Source organism: Cyanistes caeruleus, chromosome 25 (assembly GCF_971803275.1).
Source record: "Cyanistes caeruleus chromosome 25, bCyaCae1.hap1.1, whole genome shotgun sequence".
NCBI lineage: Eukaryota > Metazoa > Chordata > Aves > Passeriformes > Paridae > Cyanistes > Cyanistes caeruleus.
The window spans coordinates 3680423-3706890 of NC_141725.1; the positions used below are offsets into that span (position 1 = coordinate 3680423).

General features: G+C 51.9%; 2 protein-coding genes across 14 annotated transcripts in view; one reads left to right on the plus strand and one right to left on the minus strand.

Moving 5' to 3' along the window:
- Positions 1 to 1014: 1014 nt before the first annotated feature.
- LOC111940447 (uncharacterized) lies at positions 1015 to 20089 on the minus strand. 10 transcript variants are annotated; one of them, XM_086862563.1, is made up of 6 exons: positions 19945 to 20089; positions 11473 to 11548; positions 9271 to 9425; positions 5361 to 5441; positions 4091 to 5165; positions 1015 to 2562 (listed from the first exon to the last, which is right to left on the minus strand). In XM_086862563.1, exons 4-6 carry the CDS (start codon positions 5361 to 5363, stop codon positions 1676 to 1678), a joined length of 1965 nt encoding a protein of 654 aa, XP_086718689.1. In that variant the 5' UTR covers positions 5364 to 5441; positions 9271 to 9425; positions 11473 to 11548; positions 19945 to 20089; the 3' UTR covers positions 1015 to 1675. The 10 variants fall into 10 exon arrangements, with proteins under 10 accessions (XP_086718689.1, XP_023798915.2, XP_023798914.2 ...); XM_023943147.2 differs by having other exon boundaries at positions 19825 to 20089; XM_023943146.2 differs by having other exon boundaries at positions 19814 to 20089.
- A 165-nt stretch (positions 20090 to 20254) lies between these two features.
- Positions 20255 to 26468, plus strand: part of PTBP1 (polypyrimidine tract binding protein 1) — a 28274-nt gene continuing 22060 nt past the window's right edge. Inside the window, exons 1-2 of one of the 4 annotated variants that reach the window (XM_086862572.1) lie at positions 20255 to 20462; positions 24264 to 24294. In XM_086862572.1, coding sequence (XP_086718698.1) covers positions 20455 to 20462; positions 24264 to 24294 — 39 coding nt within the window. In that variant the 5' untranslated portion in view covers positions 20255 to 20454. The remainder of the gene's footprint in view (positions 20463 to 24263; positions 24295 to 26468) is intronic. The other 3 variants (XM_086862571.1, XM_086862573.1, XM_086862574.1) reach the window with 3 other exon arrangements.

Consider the following 26468-nt stretch of genomic DNA (forward strand, 5'->3'; position numbering starts at 1 on the left):
GAGCCCAACCGCGCTGCGGGCCGCGCCCGTCCGCCCGCCCCCGCTAGGGGGCGCCCGGGCAGCGCCCGCCGGGACCCCGGTACGGACCGGCCGGGACCCCGGTACGGACCCGCCGGGACCCCGGTACGGACCCGCCGGGACCCCGGTACCGACCCGCCGGGACCCCGGTACGGACCCGCCGGGACCCCGGTACCGACCCGCCGGGACCCGGGTACGGACCGGCCGGGACCCCGGTACGGACCGGCCGGGACCCGGGTACGGACCGGCCGGGACCCCGGTACGGACCGGCCGGGACCCCGGTACGGACCGGCCGGGACCCGGGTACGGACCGGCCGGGACCCGGGTACGGACCCGCCGGGACCCCGGTACGGACCGGCCGGGACCCCGGTACGGACCCGCCGGGATCCCGGTACGGACCCGCCGGGAGCGGGGGTTTCCCCGGTGGAGCTCAGGGAGCCGGGAGGTGCCCCGGGGCTGTGACAGGGCAGATGGTGTAACCTGTTCTCCCCGTCAGCAGCCGCTCGTTGCCGAGCCTTGGGCGAGGGCCGAACCGAGCAGCGACAGGGAGCAAAGAGCCCGAGCCGGGGGGGTCTGGGGGCTGCTGAGGGAAGCGGGGACCAGAGGTGTGACCCTGGCTGGGTCACCCGGGACTGGCACCCAGCACCAGCAGGACCCTCGGGACAGCTGCTCTGTCGTGGTGTCATGGTGATGCCACCGGTGCTCCAAAGCACAAGGGGCGCTGGCAGGCGCCCTCCAGCACCTTTAGAGTTTGTTTTTATGTCTGTTCAAACGTCCTTAAGTTACCTCTTGATGTTCAATTGGTTGAATGGGACCAGTTCTGGTGAAGAGCTTGATTCCCAAGGCTTTGTTTGACACCATGGGGATGGTTCATAGGGCTTCAAAGGGCCCAAAGCTCTGCCACTGGGCTGGGAGCAGGGGAGACTGAGCACAACAGGGAGCACACCAGTGCTCCAGGAAAGCATCACCTGCTGATCAGGCACAGACAGACAGGGCTGAATTAAAGGTTCTTTTATTTGGCTCTGTCAACAGTGCAACCAAAAAGGTTCTAAACAGCACTGGAGCAGCTGAGCAGAGCTGAGCTCACCTCCCAGTGCCTTTGTGGAGTTGTGTTTTGCACTCCAGAGAAACCACTTACTATAAAACCTTTCAACATTGTCAGACACTTTAAGTAACTTCTTTAAACAGCCATAACTCCTTCCATCTATGAATCTTTCCCTAGGGGAAATGACCTGAACCTTGTCAGAAGCATTCCTGCGAGGTTGGGATCGGCAGCGTCATCACTCTCCTCATCTTGCTCGTCCGTCCCCGCAGGTCTGTGCTCCAGGCTGAGCTGTGTGTGGTGTCACCCTCAAAATGTGGGTGCAGCTGACGCTCCTGGCCAGGCTCTGCCACCTCTGAGCCCTCTCTGTATCAGCACTGGCTGTTTCTAACAGCATTGACCACACGGTAGAACATTAACTTTTTTGGCAAATGTGAAACTGAAGATTCTCCTTAACTCACTGAATTATCAATTCCAGTAACAGAAACAACAACAAAGGAGATTCTCTGAAAGCCAAGGCACTGCAGATCTGTAGGTACCTTCAGTGCCAAGGTGAAGCCCAGCAGAAGGATGTTTGTTCTCAAGCTACACCAAATATTGCAATAGGATTCTGCTTCAGACCAGCTTTGGAGAGCTTGAAGGGGCAAAGCCAATGGGACACACCAATTTCCTGGTCTTTCTTTCAGTTTTTGTGACTTCCTGGGTAATAACTTTCAAGATCTTATAAATTTTGGGTTTTGTCAGTGCCTTCCTGCTGTACCACACTTCGTCCCAGACAGAGCACAGTGACTTGGGAAACAGATACAGAGGGTGGTTGTCTTTCAGCATGTTTGGTGGCCTCTTCCTGGCATACTCCTTGTAACTAGCAACTGGGCAGGTCTCTGGATCCTCAGGCTTGGCAAAGAGCCGTGGGCATAGCTCCTCTTTGTCTCCCTTGGGGCTCAGATCATCTTTCCACTCCAAGTACTCCAGCTCTCCTTTGGTCTTCCTCAGCACCACCTGTCCCCAGTACAGCTGGTGGGCCTGGTAGTGGGTGCTGGCCCCAAACCCCCTAATGAGGCTGGTGAACATGAGGTGTAGCAAGCCCTGAGGGTGTGTCTTGCTTAAAATTCCCTTCTTAGAAAGGTTTTCCACATCATCATCTGTCATGTTCTCCACAACACTCCACCCTTCCTCCTTTAGGAACAGACACCAATGATTTAATTTATAGGCTTCCTGAGAGGCCCTGAACTCTGGCCCTCTCAATATGTTGTATGGATAGCTGTGGTCCTTGAGGTACCGGCTGATGTTGTGATGGAAGAAACTCAAAGAATTGGAAGAAAAATCCATGCCATTCTGTCTCTTGGCAGAGCTGAAGAACGAGACCAGGTAGTGGTCAAGGTCTGCAGGAGGCAGCGTGTGGATCTTGCGTGTCTCGGAGGGGTGGTGCAACTTCAGCCACTCTTTGAACACTTCTATGTCTCCAATGCTATTTGTTTTCTTCTCCTGTTTCTTCAGCACATCTAAAAGACAAGACACAACTTTATGGACAGCAAGAATCCACAAAGATCAGTAAAACACCAGGAGATACAGGATAGTGTCTACCTGCCTTCTGGAAGCCATTCAGAGAGGACACAACTCTCCCAGGTCCCTTCCCCTACAACTGTGGGTCATATTTGTGTTCTCCACAAGCTAGCACAGCCCAACAGTGCCCAGCTTTCCAGGGAAAGTCAAGCTCCTTCCTGCTCCCTCTCCCTTGGCAGCTGGCCCTGCTCACTGCCATAGAGGGAAATTTCCCTCTCACTGTGAAATAACAGCATGAACCAAAAGTTGGGGTGGATGGTGAGGGAGAACAAACAGGTGAGTGAAAAGTGTACTATGATTTTGTTTAAAGGATTGCCAGGATTCTGGTTGGGCTCTCTCTCAAGTTGCCATGGCAATACCACATCTACCTAGTTCGATGTAGCATGAGAAATGAATTCTTTGGATTGCTGGAAAGCTCCATCTGCTCGCCTGTGCCTCGTCCAGGGCTGAGGACGGGGTGATGGAAAAGGGCTCATGAGCTAACACCTAGAGATTTCCCTTTCTGCACCAGGTTCTTTTTTACAGGCTTTGTTGTCATCCTGAAAGGCTGATGGCTGTCTCACTGGTTTGGGGTTTTGGCCTGTTTTGTACTGACTGCTCCAGGTGCAGAGAGGAACAGCTCATGAATCAATAATGCTGAGGCCTCCTCTGAGCCAGTTACCTTGGCAGAAACAGCTACTACACAGACATTCCCAGAAGAATTCCCAGTCCCTTCAGATGACACGTGACATCAGTTATGAAAACAGTAAAATACTGCTCCCAAACCCCAATTGTGGCAGTTTGTGTCGTTACAGCTCCACAAGGAACAACAACCCCTAAGCCTTTTCAGGACCAGCACTGGTGGTGTAAGTGTTGTAAGCAGGCAGACCCCAAATGCTGCCACAGCAACCTCTGCCCTTTGCAAGGACACACCCAGGCCCCTGTGCTGCAGAACAGCACATATGAACACCTTCATTCTTGAAAGGACTAAAGCAATTTCTTATGCAGAACTGACTCTCTGCTGCCACTGCCAGCACTGGGAGGTTTTGCCACTGGCTTTGGTGCAGCCAAATTTGGCCACAATTTCTCTGCGTTACTTCCTCTTGTTTCTTCCTCTTGAGACCTGAGTTCCCCACTCTGGCTCCAGTTTCCCACAGGAACTCTCTCAAGTATGGCAAACATACTGTGAGGGAATACTTTGGAAGACCAAAGTATTCAAACTGGGATGTTGGGGCTGGGGCACAGCCAAGAACATCTTTGGGTACCCCAGAGAAGGGCATTTCCTACAGAAGTACCAATTCCTTTAGGCAGAGAGCTTTACAGTCCCCTTGAGCAGAAACAGGAGTGCCCCAAATCCAAGATATTTACTTAGATGCTGCAGTACAGATCTTGGCAGTGATGTGAACTCACCCTCCTTGGATATTTTGGGAAAGTGATTAATAGAACACCCCCACACCCCTGCAGGCACAGAACTCTAGGCTGTCTTACCTTCATTTGAGGCTGCAGGTGGATGGCTCTCTGGACTCTGGAAGGCTGAAGAACAAGGTGTCTGCCTGGATGTGTCACTGTCCTCACTCACATTCTCAGCACCATCCCTGCTGGAGCCCATTCTCGGTGTGCTACACTTGGGAGGGCTCAGCTGGAGATGTTGCTGAACATCAGCAGTGGCTTGGAACTCAAAGAGTATCACAGAGGGCTGCGATTCAAGCTGGGCCCTGGCCTTAGCGCTGAGGATGGGAAGGGATTTGAAACACACCTTTGGTGCTTCTGACCCCAGGAGTCTCTTTGATCTGCAACTTTCAGCTGTGGGCCCTGTAGCAGTGAAAGAACCCAGCTTCAGGATGTTTGTGCTCAGGTCCTCCGAGTCACTGACAGGAGACCTTGCTGTGGGGGCACAGGCAGCTCTTTGGGAGGCTGCTGGCTGGTGCAATGCCCTCGTCTGGCAGTGAGGCATCTCCAACTCCTCAACAGATGGCTCTGACACATTATCCTGGCTGATTCTGTCTCCTTGGTTGTCTTCATCTGCCTCATGCCTCTCTTCATCAGACATGGGCTGTATGTCTTTGTCACTTTTGGACTTCTCATCCTCTTTGCCAGTTTGAACGCTAGTATCAGACTTTGGCAAGTACTTCTCTTCTGCAGATATTGATGGTACAGGTTTCCTGTCATCGATTCCTTGGGATCTGCCACATAACCCTGTGCTCCCAGAATCTGCTTGACCCATCTCAAAAGATGATGGGGTCAGCTTGAACCTCTTTTCCTCAAATATGGATTCCCTTGCCAAAGACTCAGAAGACAGGAGCCTCTTTCTCCTTCCTACAGCCTCAGTCTCTTCTTCACCTCGGTCATGTAAGTTCCCACAGTGCCAGTGATAGGCATGTCCAACTCTGCACATCCACACCACAGTGCTGTCATTGCTCAGGTGACCCATGTTCTGCATAAATTCCAGGAATGGGATCTGGTTGCAGATGGTCCCGTGACTGTGTGCCCAGATCACAAGATTGGAGAGATCCGCTTGAAGGGAACTGGCATCGCTGAACCCTCTGTCACTGGTGTTCTTGCTCTGTAAAGGTGTTGGAGAGAACGTGAGTGAGAGAGGATGTGCAGACAAGAGCAGTCCTGGGGCTGTTTCTGTCCCTCCCCAACAGTACAATAATTGTAGACCAGCAACATCAACTCAGCACTCCTTTTAAAAATTAATTTGTTCTTTCTTTCTTTCTTGTCTGTGCTATCATTTATGCCATAACAGAACACTCACCATGCTGCTGCTTTCTGACTCACTGAGCCTTCTCTCAGGTGGGGATCAGTGACTCTTTGAATGGCCTTTCTCTCTCAGAACCTGCAATGATCATCACATATGTGTGCTATATGCATGGATATGTGTATATGTATATATATAAAACCCTGTCCAGAAAATAAAACTGAATTTCTCCATGCTCAGTCCACTGCAGGCCTGTGCCCTCCCTGGGCTGAGTTCCCACTGCACTCCCAAGAACTCTACACACAAAACCTAACTGGGGTAAATATTTGCAGGATCAGCTTCTGCAACACCAACGAAACGGAAACTAAATATAAACACTGAAAACAGAATTTTACAAACTGAACTCTGCAAGCCATTCCTTCAGCACTCTGGGGTTGGCAAGCTCTGTGTCTCCAAGAGCTGAACTACAGAGAGAGAACCAGGAATAGTGAGGCTGGTTCAGCCTGACATTCTCCGACTTTGCAAACAGTCATGACAGGCAGTTTCCCAACTGAAGGACTTGCACATGCAACTCGTATTTATATTAGAGACTAAATCTGAAACCCTCCCATCTGTTCAGCTGCAGCAGCCTGGAAACCATCCCTGTTTTTGTGCCACAGGGAACACGTAACACGCCCTCAGCACCACGGCAGCCCGGGAGCCTGTGCGGCCATGGCTAACACCACACACTCACATCTCAGTTCATGATTAATCAAAAGCTTTGCAATCAGTGGTGGTAAAAGAGGCAAGGCTTTTTAAAAAGAAAATGCTGGACATGGGAACCTTGCCTGAAGTGGTTCTTTGAGCAGTTCTTTTGAGCAGTTCTGGCCTACAAGGAACACAGCTCTCGGGGAGAACACAGAGAAGGGCTGCCCTGTAATCCATGAATATGTGCCTGTCCACAAGGATTTATCTCAGGAGTCTGGGAGTTAGGCTGAAGGTGAAGCCAGCAGCACAGGGGCAGGAATGGCTGTGCTGTGCCCAGTGCCCTCAGTGCCCAATGCCCTGGGTGACCTTTGGTGCCCATCTAGCACCAGCCCAACACATCGGCTCTCCTGTCCAAAGAGAACAGGTCACACCTCTGACCAGGAGGCACAGAACTGCTCCCTTTGGGGTAAGCCTAGAGCACAGCAGCACAGCTCCCTTCTCCATCAATCCATATGTTCCTAATGATAGCACAGATAATTTTAGCCCAAATGCTTGGCTGTTGCATGTGCCAGTGTGTGGAATGTGCAAAGGCGGGATTTACTGAATTTTTTTTACTGAAATCTGCTGCTTGCTGTAACAAAAAAATCAGACAATAAAAGCCTTTCTGGAAGCAGCAAATGCCGTCTGAGCTCCTGATGTTAATCAAGGCCTTGTATGGGATCTACTGTTCCCGTGAGCTCACTCCTGATGAATCCCAGCAAACAGGGCAGGGAGTCACCTCCAATGGTCATTTCAGCTGCCCTGACCCCTCACAGAAAACAAGCTCTACCCAAGCTTCTCCCCAGAGCTGTCTGACCTGTTCCCACCTCCCCAGGCCAGGGAGCTCACAGCCTGCTCCCGCTGCACCATTTTCCCTCCTGAAGTAAAAGAGTTTTATCTTCGAGTTCAGCCTGTGCAATTCCCCGAAAGGGCTGAGCCACTCAGACTGAAAGGAACTTCCATGCCAACAATCTGGTGCCTTCAGTCAGTGTGGGAAAAGGTAACAGGAACGGAAACTCCGCATGGTCATACGGCCACAAAATTACTGACTTGGCAGATGAACATCTTGATCCCTATCACAGGCCTCAGCAAATGGAATGCTTTTATCTTTCCTTATCTCCAGGCACATGTCTTCCTCTTCCTGATCTCTTGGAAAGAAAAGCCTTTTTTTCTCTTGCTATTTAATTCCCAGCACAGGCTCTGGTGCTCGGCTACAGACCCTTTAGGCTGCTGTGGCCCTCAGACTTCCAGCAGCTGTGATTCCCTCAAAGGAATGGCAAGTGGAATCAGTCTGGATTCACAGTCACAGCTGAGTGAGAAAAATGACCACTGTCCATTCCCCAAAGGCTAAACTGGCGTATCTGTCTTCCTTTTGAATAATAGAAATCCATCTTGATTGTTGCCACAGTGTTTAAGTGCTTCCAGCAACCCTGGGATCCCTGTGGGGAAGGGTCTGGGATTAGAGTTTGGGGTGAGGTTTGTTTTAGAGCCTTGTGCCTGATTCAGTGTCTGTGTGGCTGGGAGTGATGTTGTGGGTTAATCCTCTTTCCAGGAGAGGCTCCCATCTGATAATGGACACTGTGTACAGGACCCACACCTTTCTGCAGGAAAACAGGACATTCCAGAGCTGTACAGTAAAGTATTTTAATTTTTTTTTAACCCATGGGGAATTCAGTCTACAGCTAAAACCTACAGCTAGGTGAATTCAGGCTCACTCATGGTAAAAAAAAGAAAGTGTTGGGTGGGGTTTTTTTAATTTTTTGAATCTACAAGGTTTGGCTTTCTCAGGCCCTGCTCTGCACAGCTTTCCAGGCCTCAGTGCTGTGGGTGCTGATTTTACCTCTGTATTCCAGAAAACGGCCAGATAATCTCACAGGAGTCTCCAGCACTTCAGGGGAGACTGAACTTTGGGCTGACTGAAACATGGGAATGCTTTTTTGGTTTTAAGACTTTATGTGTGTCCTTTGAGTCCTTGGTGGGGGGAAAAGCAAACTCAGCACTTTCTGAGATTTATCCTCCTATAAGGTCTGTCAGACACAGAATCACCAGAGAATGTCACCACCAGGATCTTCCTCTCTCCCCCTCCCAGGTGTGCTGAGGCCTGAACCCATAAAACAGACACAGCCTTGTACAAACAGGAACACTACATAAAAACACTAATTTCAAGGCACTAAAAGCCCTTTGCCCCCTCTGTCCTTGTCCCATTGCCCTGTGACAGCCCTGGCTGGTTCCTTTCACAGGCTCCAACGCCTGTTTTGCAGATTAGAACCTGGGACATGCACAGAGCCAGAGAACTGGAGAGCGCTGGCTTCCCTGCTCCAGATAAGACAGTGCAGGAAACTGCAACAATCCTGGTAGGAAAACAACAGGATACAGAACATCAGTGCTTAAACTTGACTCCTGCCCACTTCCCTGCTCCCTTGGGAAACCCTCCCTGGAGGTGAGGGGACCTGGGACATCCCCAAACACGTGTGGGGCATTGCCAGAGCATGGGGGCATTGCTGGGGCTGTGTCAGGGCAGGAGGGGCTGCACTCAAACGCATCTGGCTGCAGTATGGGAGCTGAGTGGAGCAGCTGCAGCTCATGGCTGCCAGAAATCATGGAGTTTGTCCCATCCTCCTTAGCTGGAGCCCAGGGGGTGGATCCATGATTTCCTAGCGTATCGGTTTTCCTGTTCTCTGCGTTGTTTGTTTCCCTCCTCATCTGCCCTGTACAAGAATCTTATGAGCACCTCTTCAAGCTCTCTTCCTGCTTCCCCACATCCTCCTACCAGCCCCTCCTGCTCTGCTTGCAGAAATACAATTCTCAGGATACATCCTGTACTTGCCATGGGGCACTCTGCCTCCATTTTGAGAGATGCTCCCAGAAAATCCCAGCCAGAGTGTCTGCGGAGGGCAGGATCTGAGTGCAGGCACCAGCTCCAAGCAGGAGACAGACCCTGCTGGCAAGCACTGGCCTCCAGCACCACATTCCTGAAACAAGACCTTTTTTGTTCAAAGACTCGGACACCACTTTTTCCCCCCCGAGTTCCAATTATCTCTGCTTCTGAGGGGCTGCGTTCCAGAGCCACAGGCCTGGGATGAAACTGTGAGCACTAAATTGAGGCCTCTGAAAAGTGCTAATAAAAGCCACGGGCAGCTGGCACAGCACTGGGCCACCAAACAGGGATCAGCCACCAAACCAGCCTGAGTGAAGGAAAAAATTCATTAGAAACCACAAACTTCTATTAATAGGAGCTCACGTTGTATTTGCCAGGAGGAGGAAGTCGGAGAGCTGGAATCAGCGAGCTGGGCAGGAAATGCTGCAGCACTGACAGTGTCACACTGGGGTCTGGGGGCACAGCTGTGCCAGTGCCCTGGGGACAGCTGGGGACAGCCCCACGATTCCGTGTGCAAGCTGTGACAGATAAACACAGAGACGTTACCGGCACAGCCCAGCCGTGGATACTGACCGTGTCCCCGTGTCACCGCTGCTCGTGTGACAGTGATCTGTCCCCTCACCCGGGGCCCGTGCAGGAGCATCGCTGCTTCACTCGCTGCTCTCGGGGTTTGTCGCCAAGCACCGGGCACCGGGCGGCTCCGGTACCTCCCGCTGCACGAGCACCTTTGGTCCTCCCGGTTCTGCCGCGTTTGAGCGCGCCGGGCACGCGAATCAACCGGGAACGACGTGGAACGGGAACCCTTTTGTTGGGGAGCTGCCCGGTACCGGCAGGGGGAGCCCGGCTCCGGTACCGGCAGGGGGAGCCCGGCTCCGGTACCGGCAGGGGGAGTTCGGCTCCGGTACCGGCAGGGGGAGCTCGGCTCCGGTACCAGCAGGGGGAGCCCGGCTCCGGTACCGGCAGGGGGAGTTCGGCTCCAGTACCGGCAGGGGGAGCTCGGTACCGGCAGGGGGAGTTCGGCTCCGGTACCGGCAGGGGGAGCTCGGTACTGGCAGGGGGCGCTCGGCTCCGGTACCGGCAGGGGGCGCTCGGCTCCGGTACCGGCAGGGGGCGCTCGGCTCCGGTACCGGCAGGGGGAGCTCGGTACCGGCAGGGGGAGTTCGGCTCCGGTACCGGCAGGGGGAGCTCGGTACCGGCAGGGGGCGCTCGGCTCCGGTACCGGCAGGGGGCGCTCGGCTCCGGTACCGGCAGGGGGAGCTCGGCTCCGGTACCGGCAGAGGGCGCTCGGCTCCGGTACCGGCAGGGGGAGCCCGGCTCCGGTACCGGCAGGGGGAGCTCGGTAGTGGCAGGGGGCGCTCGGCTCCGGTACAGGCAGGGGGAGCTCGGTACCGGCAGGGGGCGCTCGGCTCCGGTACCGGCAGGGGGCGCTCGGCTCCGGTACCGGCAGGGGGCGCTCGGCTCCGGTACCGGCAGGGGGCGCTCGGCCCCGGTGCACGGACCGGCCGCGCCGGTGCCGGGCCCCGCCGGGAGCCGCAGCACCGCAGGCAGAGCCGCACCGGTGCGGCGGGGCCGAGAGAAGGGAGATCCCGGGCCGGGCTCGGTCAGTGCTGCTCCACCGGTACCAAAGAGCCAAAGCCAACAGCTGGGGCTGGCCAGGGGAGGGCGCAAATCCTGTTTCATTTAATTGTTAAGGGTTTATTGCCGTTTTTTACATTTCTGAGCAGCTTTTTAAAGTTTAACTAAAATCATTGTGTGATGGAAGATGTTTCGTCAACCATCTGCTAAACTGACCCAAACCAACCCAACCCAACCCCACACACCAGTGCCGGGAACAAAATCCAGCAGCCAGTTTCACCCCAGTTTTGGGGCCTGGCACATGCCCTGAGCTGAGCTGAGCCAGACCCCCTCCCCTGTTGTCCCACCTGTCCACAGGCCAGAGCTGACGTGTTCCCCCAGCACACAATGGCTGGAGTGTGGCATCAATTTGTTATTAAATAGTATTTGTGGTGAAGCTGTGACTTGTAATTAGATGTAATTGTTCACAATGGGACATGGTAACCTACTTCTTTTGCAATACAGACCATCTTTAGTGACCGACACCTCAGCTCCTTCCTACCCCTGTCTAAAGCCCCTGAAATTGAGGTGACTCAGCCTCGGCCTGGGGGTGCAGGACTCAGTCTCACCAGCACCAGGCAAACGCTCACGTTCACTTCTGCACCCCAGGTGTTTACAGAGGTTTGCTGGGATGTGATGGGAAATGGCTCCTGGAGGCAGGAAAAAACAGTGTTGGTAACAAAGTACCTTGCAGGGGAGGGGAAGCTCCCGGGCTGTGGGAAGCCTTGTTCCAGTCCCTCCTGGATCTCTGGCACCAGGAGCACAAAGAGTCCCAAGTTCTTATCCCTCACAGAACATCCCCCTGAGAAGCACCCCAGGATTTTGCCAAAAGCAAATACATTGCTTTATGCTCCCTGGTGATGCCATCTGTGAGGTTCCCACCTTTGGAGCCTTGGATCCTGCTCAGTTTTCTACTCTGGCCTTGTTTTGACGTGCCACTGTCTCCCTTACCTGCTCCAAGGTCAGGCAGGCAGCCTCCCACAGCACACAGCACTGCCCAAGGACAGGATCTTATCCAGGGTGCAGCCTAGGAGAGAAGGGAGATGTGTTCCTTAGGAAAGGGAACTCAAAGCAACCAGTCCCTGGGGTGGGGTGGAAGCCATGAACAAAGCTCTCTGCCCTGAGAGCTGAGAGCCCTTGGCTTTGTTGGGCTCTGAGTGGCCACCTGGAGCAGCCAGGACCAGCAGGATCTGGAGACTGGCTCTCCATTGCTGTCCCCCACTCCTTGAGAGCAGAGCTGAGAGCCTTAGGGATGAAAACCCCACAGCTGGATGATCCTTTGGACAAGAAACACACACTTGGCCTTGGATCTGGGAGAACTGCAGCCGTAACACCCTGCCCAGAGTGCGAGGAGAAACCAGACAACTCCACTCAGAAGATCCAGAGAAACCAGAGCCAATGGATGGTTTGGATCTAAAGCTCTCAGCAGAAAGTATCCCTCAGGGAAGGATTCTGAGAACTGACTCCCAACTGCTGCAGTAGGAACTTGTCATCCTGTAGTATGGAACAAAGTATTTTCTCAATAAATAAAGTATTGTCATGTATTTTTTGAGCCCTGACCTTCAAGTAAGAAAACGTAGCTGAACTGCCCCTCTGGAGGGAATTTGGGAGAGTGAGTGAGCTCATGGAAATGCTCCTCTGGCTGAAGGTGCAGGCAGTACCGGCACAGGAAGGAGCCAGGAGTGATGCTGGTTTGTGATCTCCAGCTTCCAGACCTGCTGCCAGGCAGTAGGACTATTTTGGGCTGTGGTGGTGCTGGTTTTACCCAAAACCAGGAGTTCAGTGCTGTGGTGCAGAGCAGGGAGCTGCACACATAACTGCTGGTTCTGCACACAAGGAGCCCTGTGCCTGTGTTTTGGGGATGCTGGGGCCCCATGAGATTCCCCTTGCACAGGTTCCTGTCATTGCCTGCCACACTCACTGCCCTGGTATCAGACAGCTCACCAATTAAATATTAAAACTTCTGAAGGATATTGAGTTTCTTTTGTTCCTTTGGCATTGCCAGTGTTCTCAGTTCTCCCTGACTTCACATGCTGCATGTTCCTGCCTTCATGTTCTTTTAATGCTTAATTTCATACTCCAGAGGGCTTCCTTCACCTCCTGTCTGTCACAGGGAGCATCTGCTATACAATCCAGACCAGGAGATGGTATTTAGGGAGCAGGTTCCTCATCCAGACCCCAGACTATAATCAAACCTCCAGCTCCATGGTTCTGCACATACAGGCCATTGTGTATCTTCCACCCAGTTTAATCCAGAGCGCTTTGGCTTTGAGTCTGCAATCAGAATGTGAGATTCCTGAACACTTTCACCATCTGAAGCATGAGAAACCTTCACATTGTGAAAGCAAAAGCCCCTTAGCCACAGAGCAAGGCCTCCCTAAGCTGTTCCACTGTACAACATCCTTCAGGAACATACGGGCCAGCAACCACGAGATGCCCACAGCATAACTACAGCACTGACAAACCAATTGAGCTTCAGCAGCTGCCTCTGGGAAGGTTTCATTCATCCCCAACACTGCCTTTTAAACTTAAGTGCCACTGGAACAAACACATCTTTGATCCAAGTAGGAAATAATTTGGAGCTTTGTGTTTAATAGAGCTGCAGCTCTGGGGAAATGATGTCGTTCTTGGCCGGGATGACAATGGGGCTCACGGCGGGCACAGAGCATGGCTGTCCCCATCCTCACTGAGCTGGCTGTCTTTGGACATCTTTGTTCTTGACTCAGTGTGGAAACAAGCTGAGGCTCCTGAGGTGCCATGTGTGGCACCAAAATACAGGATTTGGGAAGGGGGAGAGCAGGATTTGGGCAATCTCTCCTCTCCTCCTCCTCCTTCTGCCTTTGGAGTCTCTTGTGTCCCACTCAGCTCCAGGGGAACCACAGCATGGATTAGGAGCTGCAGACACAAACATGGAAGAGCAAGCACATGGGCAGTACTGGGCTGTACACACCTGTTAGATCCATGTGCCTGAGCTGGGGGCACACACACCTGTGTGATCCGTGTGCCCTGGGGGCACACACACATCTCCCTTTATACTGTAGACACCTCTTCAAACGTTGCTGCAATTTCTATCTGTAAAGTCCTGTGTTCAGAGCAGGGAGCAAGCAGCAGGCAGGCTCCACACCTGAGGGAACATCCCTAAATGCTCTGCAGGTGCATGTCTCTCTGTCAGAACCCTTTTTCATTTAAATGACTCGTGCTCAGACTGTGACATTCTCCTGTCTGGAATCATCTGGCATCTGTGCCATATCCATTCAAATGGCAGATGCAACAGGAGACACCTGTGGACAGAGGGGCAGAGCTAAGGTTTCAGGAACAATCACAGAGCCTGGCAGGTGAGCGATGGAGACCTGCAGCAATAATGCATGAGCTGCACCTGCCTCCCCTCGGCCCTGCGGCACTGCTGCTCTGGGAGCTGCTGTTCCAGTTCCCTCTGAGCTCCACTACAGTGCCACCCTCACTGCTGGGAGAACCAGTACAGCACCACGCTTCAGTAATGGACTGGGAACGCCAGGTTATGGTGTGCTGGGAGAGAAGCAGATCTGGGGGGCTGAGTACTCTCCAAGTCCTGCACAGCCCCGCAGGTTCCAGCTCTGAAAATTGTTGCTAAGCCAGCAAGCCCCCTCGAGAGGCTGATCAGGAAAGTGGCATTATCCTCAAGAGGGTCACAAAATGAAATCACTGTAAGGAAGTGAAGGAGCTTCCCAGGCCATTGGTGGGCACAGGGAAGCAACAGAATGGTACTCGGGTCTCCCTGCAAACAAGCCCCTGACTAAAGCAAGAAGGAAATGCAGAGCTGGAGCTATGGACAGACAAGAAATGGTGTTTACTTCCCTGCCCTGGGATAGCTGGAGATGTGCTTGGAAGGAGGGTTGTTTGTATAAATAAATGTTCATTCTTGGCAGTGGAATGCAAACTATGCTGAGGGGCTGGAACCAGGCACTCGGAAAAGCTGAGGCCAGAGCAAGGGAGAGACGGAGTCAGGCTGCAGGGAGGAAATTCACATTCATTTTTAGCAACTTGGAGAGGTTCTCAAGCCTGTTTGACATTTTTAATTATGCTGATGCAGAGCCTATTTCAAGGACAAAAATAGTCAGGATTGCATGTTAAACAATTAGGAAATTTCACACCAGCCAGTGAGGAGCAGTGCTGCCTGGGGGTCTGGACTCTCTGAAACACAGGATCATCTTTCAGCCTTTCTAGACAGACGGAATTTGAATGTCTTGCAGAATCCTCGCCCAGGTCAGGAACTCAGAGCATGGCCCTGTAAACCTCTCCTGATTATATTTTCTGAAAGCGCACAGAAGGCAGGAAAGATGAGCCTGAGCTGCTGCTCTCTTTGTCCAGGCTTTCCTGCAAGGTTTTTGGAAGGGCAGAAAAGCATTCTGCAATGTGGCATCAACTGTGTCAGAATCTGTAACTTTACAGAATCTGCAGTTTCTGGTGGAGAGTGAGCTCAGCTCGACGGTGTCACATCACCAAGTCAGGGCCTGCTTTCCATGTTCAGAAAGTGACCTTTTGTCATGCAACCATTGTGATCTCACTTTCCCCGTGTATCCATGGAAAAGAGCTTTACCTGTTTACTAAACTAACCTGCTGTTCTTTCTGGAAAATGTGTAAGGACCTGTCCCTACATTTCAGTTCGGGTGTCAGGGGCTGTGGCACTGAAGGGCAGGAGGTGCCTGTTTGTGTAGAGCAGAGATGTCAGCCACGCTGCTCTGAGTCCGGCTCAGGAGCTGGCACCGGGCTGGGGACAGCGGAATGGAATCGGAACCGGCCTTCTCTTTGAGATAATGGAAAGTCACAGGGAGGTATCCAGCTTTGGGCATGAATAAATCATTACAGGTATGAATTATTCAGAGTTCAGCCCTTCACATGTGCTCCATTCAGACTCCACAGGCAGCATCCCTACTGTTTGGGGGTTTCTTCTCCAACATTCCAGGTCTATGGCAGGCTGATGAGTCCAAGGGTTCAAATAAGATGAAAAGAATAATTAAAAAATCCAGAAGTAAAAAGCTGCTCGAAAGTGCTGTGACACCTCATGCTGGCATTCCAATGGCCAGGCAATGTCTGAGCTCCAAGAGCTGTCCACAAGTTAGTCACAGCATGGGATGGGAATAAGAAGTGGCTCAGGAAATTGGGAGCACAGGTTGGAGGGAAGAACTGGAATCAATACAGGCACAGAATCAATACAGGAACCAACCCAGCCTTCTGATAGCTTGTGTCTCTAATACAAACACAGGTATTATCTGGATTTCTCAAATGACAATAAGCAACCTTGGTAGCACTTCGGGGATAAATCAAAATTTCTGGCTTTGATCTGGCCTGTGAGATCAGTGGCTTTGCCTAGTGGTTTTAAAATCTTGCTTATTATGAGCTGAAATGGGTTGAATGAAGAGAAGATCTGGTTTGCAGTGACTGGAAGGATGGCACTGTTGGAGCTGCTTAGAGTGATCAGTGTTAGAGTGATGAATTTAATGTCAGAGTCCAAATCATGAGCCCTGGGTCCTGGAGAGCAAGGGCAGCCATGAGCTGCAAGTGCTGCTAGGTGATTTCTGGGGAAGAGCAGCTATGGGATGAATTGCAGGAGGAATAATCAGACCATAGATTAATCAAATCACAGATTCATCAAACCATAACCTAATCTTCACCACTCCAACCCTGACTAGGAGGGAAAAAAAGTCCTGCGTTGAACAGCCAGGAAATGGCTGGTTCGTCCCGCACAGGAAATGAGTCACCCCAGAGCATCGGGAGGAGCCGTGGGGACAGGGAAGTGCTGAAATAACATGGACGGGGAACAGCAGAAATACAGAGACGTCTCTTGCATCGTGGATTAAAAAGAAGGAAATATGTAAAATGCGAGCTCTTGTGATTCTACTTCAAATCTGAAGTTCATGAAGGCGCTTGCAGCATGAACTGAATACCCACAGCTGGAAAAGGGGGACTCAGGGTGTGCAATGGCAACAAAAACCACGTCCAGGTGCAGATCTCCTGCCTTGTAGAGTGTTTCTCACCTGCTCAGCTCTGGCCCTGCACAGGTCTCACATTGCTGTGGTGGCAGAGCTGTCACAGACACCCTGCTCAGGGAGCCCATACACAGGTCACAGAATCATGGAGTCATTCCCCCTTGTCCAGGCCCTTGTAAAAAATCAGTCTCCAAGAACACTTATTTTTATTACTGACAGCACATGAAGCTTAATTCCAAAGCCATTTATTTATCAGCTACCAGTCAGAACACTCTTTGATAGCACTCCATGCTGCCAAAACCTCGTGGATCAATGGAAGAAACACTCCCCTCATTCATGTTGTGTCCTGCTCAGGAAGCCACGTGTGTGCAGGTATGAGCTGCACACTACTCTCCCAGATGCTGGAACTAACACAACCAGCTCTCCCACCCCTCCTCCTCCAACTACCCCAGCTGCAGAGGCACTTTGAGTCCTTCTCCTGCTCCCTCCTCTCAGGCACGAGGAGGGGAGGCTGTGGGTCAGAGCCAGATATGTCTGCTGGACTGACAAACTCTGCAGGGATTCTGCTCTGCTCCTGCTCCTGCTCCGCCTGCTCTGCACTAACCATTCCCAGAGTGGTGATGTGGCATCGTGAACGATGCACAGAAGAATGTTCTGGCACTCTGAGATACTGCTGAAAGCTGCCAATATGCTTTGAAATAAAAAAAAAAATCAAAATTTCAGCCACCGTGTTCACTGAGATGAATTGAAAATAACTAAAAGCCACAGAGAGAAGCAGGATTGGAGACACCCCCTGCTCCATGGCTTTTTTGGGATTCAGTGGTAGCACAATAATCTGTGAGAGTTCCCTGGTTTATGGCCTTGCTGGGAATAATGGGGCAGGAGAGGAACTTCCAGGAAAACAACTGTCATTGGCAGCAGCATCCAGCACACACCACCGTGCCCATGGGTTTGGGTTTGGTTCATGAACTGGGCCCTGTTTAGGAGCATTCTGGTTTTCAAACTGCTGGCAGAAACACTGTGTGGAAGAGGAAGGAGAAGGGGAAGAGTTCTGCCAGTTTGCGAAGGACAAGGTTGCAAAGAGAAGCGTCCATGACCCCACACAGGCTGTGGAGCTGTGTAACAATACAAAAGGAACAGGCAGGAAAGGGTCGGTTTTGTTTCAGAGTTTTTCTTTGCTGCTGGTGAGCTAAATGCCAAGAGATAACACATGCAGGAAGGGCTCAAAAAGGGAATAAGCTGGGTGTGCCCCAGAACCCTTCCTGGCCAGAGGAACCACAGCCAGAACCAGGGTGGGACGTGGGACGCTGCTGTAGGATCGTACAAAAGAAGCTGATTCATTTTTTTCCCTTTGCCCTCCTATTTTTATTTTTTTTTTTATGGTCATTTTCATCTGGGATTGTTTTTCAAAACAAACACAAGGACACACAGGGGCTGGTCCTGCTCCCTGCTGTGCTTTCATATCAAGTGTAATCTTGTTCTTAAAAGCATTTTCCCCTTTGGCCCAGAGAAAACCACAACAATATCACTGGTCACTTGTAGTCCCATTGTACCTGAGCAGATGCTGTCTAAAAAACTCTGTTCCTATTGCAGGAAAATGGCTGATAAAATGTTGCACAATCATCATTTCTGCAAGAACTGTGGAAAATCAGGTTAAACTTGCACAAATGTTAAAAAGCCTTTTAAGTCAGACCAGACCTGCAAGGGAAAGGCCTTTGGAAATCAAGAACCCTGTGGTGGCATTTACCTGTTTGCTCTGCCAAAGACACCTGAAAAGCACGTGGAATATCTGCACATGCCATAAACTCATCTCAGCAGCTACTAGAAAACCAAACCCTGTCCTGGCCTGTGATCAGTGACAAGTGTTAATGAATGTTTGCAGTCTTTGTGGGGTGTTCAGGGTACTCTTCCTTAAGGTACAGAAATACTCCATATAGAGGAAAAAAAAGGGATTATGTCTCCACAGCATCCTCTACCATCAAGGGATTCCTTTCTTACAGAAGAAACACCTCCATGGGAAATTCACCTTAAACCAGGCACAGTCAAAGGGAACACAGGGAGCTTTGTGTTGGCAGCTAAATTCCTGCTCTCTTTGATCACATCACTTTATCTCCCTGGCTCTCAGCTACAGTGGATCCATAATCCCATCATTTTCCCATTCTTTGCCTCCAGTTGTAAATCTGAGGCAGCAGCTGAGCCTTTCATATGCAGGAGCCAGTAAATAACTGTTTGTGGTTTCAGATGGGTTTAGTTGCCTTCAGCAATAGGTCAGAACACACTTTTCCTCGGTATTAAACTCCACAGGGGCCAAACTGGAAGCCAAGTAACCCAAAGATTCGGGAATCAGAGTTCCCAGCTCCTGGAAAGATTCAAGGCCAAGGGAAGCTCTTGCATTTCATGGAGGGTGACAAAAATCAGCTGGGCAATGTCTGATCCTGGCCACTGAAACCCCTGAGCACTGCCCCGATGAGAAATGAGGGCTCCAGCCAGAGAACCTGGCACAAGCAACACGGGTTTGGGAGAAAATAGACCACTTCACTTCTAACTTTTTCTCTTCCCTACTCACATGTCAAGTGTGCGCTCAAGAGAGACACGAGAATGCAAAATGCATGTCTGTACCTGCCGGAGTTACCTGACACAACGCAGAAACACTGCCCAAGGAAAACACTCCACACTTCATCTGCACTCTTATTTTTAAAACAATTTTCTGAGCCCTCGCATACACGGCCCAGGTGTTGGTGTTTTACAGGTTATCAGTGGCAGAGGCACTTTGGTAGAACTGCCAAATACATTGACAGAAAAGCCCTGGGTGGGAGGGCTGGCAGGGCAGAGGAGCCTAGCTGAGGGCACAAGTAGAAATTAGCAAGAAACTGACCAACTAATCCCTTTCCCAGTGAGCAAATACTCGCTGTTTCATCCAGGAGTGTTTCATCCATGGCAGCAGTGGCTCCATGGAGCAGTGGTGGGGAGGATCCAGCTCTGTCTGAGGGTCAGGGATGGGGACAGACCCCCACTCTTGCCCTGGTCACCCTGTGGGAGCCACAGGAGGATCTTACACAAAGCCACCACAGTCGCTTGAAATTCACTAGAGGTGGCCCAGCACTTGCAAAGCAAATCTTCCATAGTCTTGACAAGCCCCAAATCCCTGGAATATACATGAATCCCCGCAGAAGTGTGGCCTACAGGCAACGATCAACATTAAGAGTGAGACAAGCCGATCTAATTCCACACTCAAGTGCCCCTGATGGGCCACAGAGCTGGGCTGGATAGCAAAGGCTCACAACGGTACCTGAGCCACAGGCCGGCAAGTACGTTTAACGTCTTACCTCTCTCTCACCTCTGGTAATCTTTATCCTTAAGATATCAATTGCGATTACACACACTCCATCCTATACTTTAAGCAAACCCCTCGGCCCTGTGCGAACCACGAGGGGCAGAGCGGGCGGACGCTCCTCACCCGGGATGGCGGCGGCGCGCGGCTTCCCTGCCCGCCCCCAACATGGCGGCGGGGCCGAGCCGCCCCCGCGGCCCCGGGCCGCACAACGTGCACGCGGCGGGACCCCCTTGCCCGTACCCAAGATGGCGCCCAGCGCCGTGCCTCCGGATGCCCTGCCCCCAATCAAGATGGCGGCTCTGGGTGTCATCCCGACCCCCTTCCCGCTCTGAAGATGGCTCCTCCCCGCCACCTCCCTCCGCCTACCGAATGGCGCCGCGCACCGGCGACTCGCCCCGCCCCTTACCCCGCGGGCGGCCAATCGGCTTCGCGAGGGGAGCCAGGGCGCCAACCCCGGGAGGCGGGCCGTCCCGCCCTCCCGTCAGTGTGACAGCTCCGCCAACCAATGGAGCACCGGCGCGGGCGAGGCGGGCCGGGCGGCGCCGCCATTTTGTGAGTCTATAACACGGAGCGGTCTCGCTCGTCCCGCTATTGCGGCGCCTCCACTCCGCTCCCGGGTCGTCTCCGTGTGCAATGGACGGGTGAGTCCCGCCCGGCGCCGCTCCGGGGCCGCGAGCAGCGCTGCCGGACCCCTCCCGTGGTGCGGGGGCTCCCGGGTCGAGGACCCTCGCCGGGGGCTGGGACGATACCTATGGGGGGCCCACGGGCGCGGCCGCGGCTGGCGCGGGGGGTCGTGTCGTGTGGGGCCCGCCTCCCCCCCTTTCCCGGACCCCTTCCCGCGGGCGGCGGGGGAAGCAGGAGCGGGCTCAGTGCGCCGCCTCGTGCGATCCGGCCCCGCGTGTGCTCCGAGCGCACCGCCGAGTCCCGGCCGAAGGGAGCTCCGGGACTGCCGGCCTGAGGGGCTCACGGGGCCCAGGCGGGGGGCGGCGGTCCGGGAGCGCCGCGGGGGTGGGTGGGGGGGCCCGGGCGCGGCTCGGCGGGGGCGGAGCGGGCGGGGCGGGCGCACCTGGCGGGGCAGCGGGCGGTGATTCACGGCCGCGCTCCCTCCCATTGTCTGGCGCTTCCGCGGGCGGGGGGGGCTCTCGCTGGGTTCCTTTTGTGACCGGTTTGCGCTCGCCCAAGTTTCGCAGGCGGGAGGAGGGCGGGCAGGGCTCCATCGCCGCCTCACCTGAGCGCCGCAGGTACAGCTGCGGGCGCGGCCCCGCTCTCGTTGTCCCGCGCAACTCCGGAAAAGAAAACTTTCCTCCGCACGCTCGGACTCGGGGAGTTTCCAGAGCACAACTTTTATCTTGGTCATCGTCGATTCCTCTGTAACCACCGCCCGCCGGGGCCTCTCTGCGGCAGAGTTCGTTCTAAAGCGGGTGTTTTATCAGGGGATCTCTCTCGAAAACGAGCCTCTCTGTGCTTCTTTTCTCCTGTTTGGCGTGGGGCTTTTTTTAAGTGATGTGGTTTTTTGTTTCTTCTAGCGCGCAGTTAAGTTAAAATATTTCTAAAGGCCTCCGAGTAAGCAGTTTGTTTTCTCAGAGCTGTAAGTACGGGAAGCCCAAATTAGAGCCTTCTCGCTTTCTGCCTCAGAACACTGGTCTGGGCGTAGTCACATGTCTGGGCTTTTTTACACGCTGAAAAGGTGGCGTCTCAGTGTTGTTTTCATCTTAAAACCCATAAAAATCCCTAAATCTTAACAATTTTTTCAGTCCAGGATCTCTCTGCTGCTTTTAACTAGTTGCTCATCGTGTTGAATGATATTATTAAAAGAAAACCAATACAAAACAACAAACCAAATAAATTCTCAGCACATGAGATCACACATTCTAGTGGAAAAAATCGGTTTGTTATCAGCTGTAGTTCCAGGGAAGGCGGATGTTCCTTGCATGTTAAAGTAGTTGCTATTTGAATGTAGAAGTTGTAACACACGAGACTCAATTACCCTTCATCTCTTGGAGGTCTCTGTGCAGGATCCCTCAGCCCCGTGAAAGTGTATCCTGTCTCCTGCTGAAACTTTAAAAGCTGCTTCAGAAAATGGTTTTAGGTTCTTGCCGAGTTGGCAGCAAGTGTACCCTGGCTCCAGGCTGCTCCCATCTCCTTCTCCCAAAAATGATCCTGAGCTGTGCTCAAATGATCCCCTTTGAATAAGTTGCTTTGTTAAAACATGTGAGGAGTCTGTGTGGGCAATCCTGCTTTGGAAAATGACCTGGAGGTTTTACTGGTGCTGCTTAATTTTTCCTCTTATTGCATAGGAATTATCCCATTTTTCCATGGGAAAAATAATTTTTATGAAGGGCTTTAGTGCCTCTTCTTTTGAAACTGGGAAAAGTTTTAATCCCCTCTTGAAGGCTGATGTGCAGGACAGGAGAAGGAGGCTTGGGATGATTTACTGAGGGGGTGTGTGAACTGGAAATACGTTGCACATTTCTTGAATAAAAATTCTGAAATACGGTTGAAGCTTGTTTCCTGTGAAATATGTTGTCAAATGGGCTACAACAATATCCCAGGAATCGATAGTTCTTGGCAAATAAAATGTCTCTTCCTGTTGGATACTTCTAAATACCATCCCCAGCTAAGGCACTTTATGTAAAACATTTCCTGTGTGAGAGGCCCACAGGAGGAACAGGAAGTGGGAGAAACTGCTCTGGGGTAAGTTCGAGAGTTTGGGAAATGTGGGGCATTCCCTGTTCTTATTGTGCTTTGTTGGCAGTAGTTTTTTTTTAAGGTTCTGGAAATGCCTGGATTAGTGTTTATGTGTTAGCTGTGGAATGCGCTCTGTGTTTAGGGATGCTGGTTCCTTGAACTGCTCCATGCAGCTGGGTTTCATTAGTTCATTAGAGCTGACCATCGAGTACAGCCAGCCCATCCGGCCGGTGGGTCACCAGCGCCGGGCCCGCAGAGCGGTGTCACACGCGGCCTTCTCCCACGACTTCCCTGGAAAATACGGAGCTATCGCGTGGCTTCCCGCAGCAGCCGTTGGACAGGGCTGTGGCTCCAGCTGCAGAGTGCTGGGTTATGATGACACGGCAGGTTGGGGGGAAGAGGAAGTGTGAGGAGCTGAGCTGGTTCGTGCTGGAGCTGCGGTTTGCTTCTGGAGCTGGGGACACTCAAGTCACTGGGGCCACTCAAGTGGCCTAACAAGATCAGACACGACTTCGGTGCAAGTTACGAATTGTTGCAGGAGGGGAGGCAAGCAGGAACTAGTAAATGCAAGTTTTTTCGCATTAAATCACCATGTAGAATTGTTCTTGAGTACTTCAGGTTTCTACTGCTGGTTCAAGAAGGACTGCCCTTCCTGCTGTGTGTCCCCCTGCTCTGTGGAGCTGCTGCAGGTTGGTCAGCTGGCCACTGCTGCATCCTGTGCTCTGAAATTACAGGCAGCTCTTTGAGAGGAGCTGAACCAGGCAGGGCTGTATCCATGGCAGTCCAAAGGGGTCGTTTCTGTTCTCTATTTTGTGTTGCTGCTTTACAGGGAGTTGGAATTTATTACTAAAAAATCACCAGTGAAAGGGTATAACTGAATTCTTAAACTGTCTGGAGTGCTCCCATGAAACAGTAACATGGAGGTGCTCTAAGGCTCTGGGAGATCACCCAGGCCTAACATGGAAGGCTGTAGGCAAGTCATTCTGACTGCATTGGTGTACACTGCTGTAAGGAGGTGTTTTGTGGTGTAGAGAGTCCAGTGACCTGCTGTGGGTCACTTAAAGTACAACTGGTGCTACTTTTCATCTTAGTTAATCAGGAAGTCTTCATTTTAGGAGGTTTAAGTGTCTAAGATTGAGTTTAATAACTACTTTTTTGTAGAATTGATAGAGAAATCCTACGTAGGGCGCATTCCAGGCTGGGATTGCCTGGACCTCTGGGCACTCTGCTGGTCTGGCCCTGCGCTGGCAGTGCTGGCGTGGCTTGAGGGCTGCTGTGAGCCCTGGCTCCCGCTCTGCTGGGACACAGCTGGGCTCTGGCCCTGGGACCACTGGAGCTCTGGTGTTGGTCTCTTCAGCCGTTCTAGAGCCTGGCAGGGGCTCTGTGGGTGTTGGGAGCAGGAAACTCAGAAGGGGATGTTGGTGACCAAGCTGACTCGTGATGCTGTTCCGCTTGGTGTGGTCAGAGTTGAGGTCACATCGCTGGACTGGGGGGGTTCACCCCCACCCCATGCCCTTGCAGGAGGAGCAGGTGCTGCCGTAGGGAGTGGGAGAGCTGCAGTTCTCTGGCACTGTTGGGTCTTGGGTCTCCACCATCACCATCTAATAATTTTTCTTTGTATAAACTGTCCTTGGCTCACCTGCAAAGACAACTGTGCACTTTGACTTGCTTTTTTCTTACTACTGTAAACTATGCTGGATTTTTGTGGCAAACCTATCTAACTTTTTTAATCCTTTTCTTTCTTTTTTCTACAGCATTGTCCAAGATATAACAGTTGGTACAAAGGTAGGCACTTCTCACTTTTTCTCTCTTTTTACACTGCTCAGCATCTGACCTAGTTTTAGCCTCACCAAATGTAGATCTCCAACTCTAAAGGGTTATTTCTGGTACCATGTAAATTGGTTTTAACCAGAAGGTAATTCAATTTCATGTACATTTAAAACTTATAATATGGCTCAGCATTTAGTTCTTGTCATTTAGGCATTGATGATCAACTTTATTGCATTTAGGAACAGCCCTTTCCCCTGCTAAAATGTCAAGCCATGCTTGTTAACTTGTGTGCTAGACAATGCTTCTCCATGAAGAAACCGGTCCTTTTCCTTTGGAGAACTCCATTTCCTTTGTTTGTGTGAATTCCTGCTCAGTTATATGTCAAAATTACCTCTGCCACAAAAGGGAGGGTTTAGCAGCAGATTTTTATCTCCTGTGAGTACAGCAAATATGATCTTTGCCCTTCTAGTCTCAGGTTTGGAAAGTGCAGCTTTAGCCCTAAACTCAGAGCGCTGACAGGAGGCTCCTTATCGGCCGCGGGTGGCAACAGGCGTCACGTTCACGGGATCAGCGCTGGTGCCGTGAAACGCCAAACTGGAATGTGCAGGACAGAGTGGGCCTGAAGGGTTAGGGTTTGATTTAGTCAGTGTTGTAACTCTGGGGTCAGGACTGCAGTGAACTCAACCCTGTGTGTGTTGGCCATTGGTGGTATGGCCGAGTGGCACATGGGGAGGCAGTGACCAAGAGCTGCCAGGGACTGAGAGCCACAAGTGGCCACTCAGAAGGGCCAGGGAAGTGATGCTACGGGATGGGACTGAGGTGGAACAGAGCTGGTGTGCTGGGAGCACCAGCAACCCTGCAGAATGGGGTAGGAGCATCACACAGAAAGTGCTGATGGCCAGCAGAGCTTTGTGTTGGAAGTACAGAATGAGCTATGTTAAGCACAGACCGCCTGGCACTGTTCTAGGGGTCTGAAGGGGCTCTAAGAGCTGTGGGGGAAAGGTTACTCCTACTTTTCCTCCTGCTGGAATCTCAAATTTAAATTAATGATAGCGGCTGGTTCGGGTAGAAATGCTGCCTGCTGCAAAGGAGCTCAGTTTGCCATCAGATGCAAGGAGGAGAGGCTTAAGCCTGGACAATAAGGTTGGTTAATAGTTCATAGCCATTATGAAAGGTGGACCAAGGCATCCTTAGAGCAGTTTGATACATCATCTGCTGGGAAACTGGTTAATGTTGGTTAAGGTTCTCTGGTTTTTAACAATGTGTAATTTATAACTTTTAAGTGGTTTTACATAACTAAACCAGGAAGCTTCTGAAACTGTAGTTGTAGACCTCAGCGAAGTTTGGAGTTTGGGGTGTGGGATTGCCTGCCTCATTGCTCTCATCTGGGGGGATTCCAAACCCTGGTTCCAGTCAGATGAAGTCTGGGAGCAATCCCCTCTGGTGCCTTCACCTCTGGAATGGGACAGCATCGTATCCATTGTGCTGGTTGGACAGCAGGTAGGGAGTGGTGAGACTAAATTGTGCATGGAACATGAGGTTTCTTGTTAAGTCAGTTGAGGCAGGTTTAAAGAAAGTCGAATCTAAATTTAAAGAGTGGCAGAAGCAGGCAGGAAAGCTGAATCATCTTGGTAAAGGTAAGCTTTCAACTGATTTTTGCTGAAGCCATGTTATCTGATTGTGTTTAAGTAAGTTGTTGAATATGCAGGCATAGCTTTTGTAATAGAATCCCCTTTGTTAGTGCTTGGGTGTGACATGTAGTGGGTTTCTGTAGGTAAATTGGAGTCTGTGCATATCTGAGAGCAAGGTGAAGCTTCTCCTGTTCTCCCATCCTCTGCCTGGGTAGGGCACATCAGGCAGCTTCCCCTGCTCCCAGGATCCAGCACAGTCTGAGGTTTCCATTCTGTCACTGTGCTCATGAGAGCTTCCTGGCTGAACTACCAAATCACACATGGGGATCTGAGCTGGAAAACTGTTTTTAATCTGAGGTGTAAATTTACTCATACCTGATGTGTACGTGCACAGAAAGTAGAAATTTGTCAGGGAAGAAAATCTGTCAGCTCCTGATATGCTACTGAGCCCTCAGTAACCTTGTCCATGAGCTGATACTGTCGCTGGAATGTCCCAAAGCTGGCTCAGACAAGTAGGAAAAGTGCCTGTGACTCAAGCCACTGCTGAGCAACGTGTCA

Bases quoted from the DNA above. Each gene is read 5' to 3' on its own strand.
- LOC111940447 (XM_086862563.1), bottom strand. The intron at 2,563-4,090 runs GTAAGACAGCCT...CTTGTCTTTTAG, and splicing joins ACCTGCAGCCTCAAATGAAG to ATGTGCTGAAGAAACAGGAG.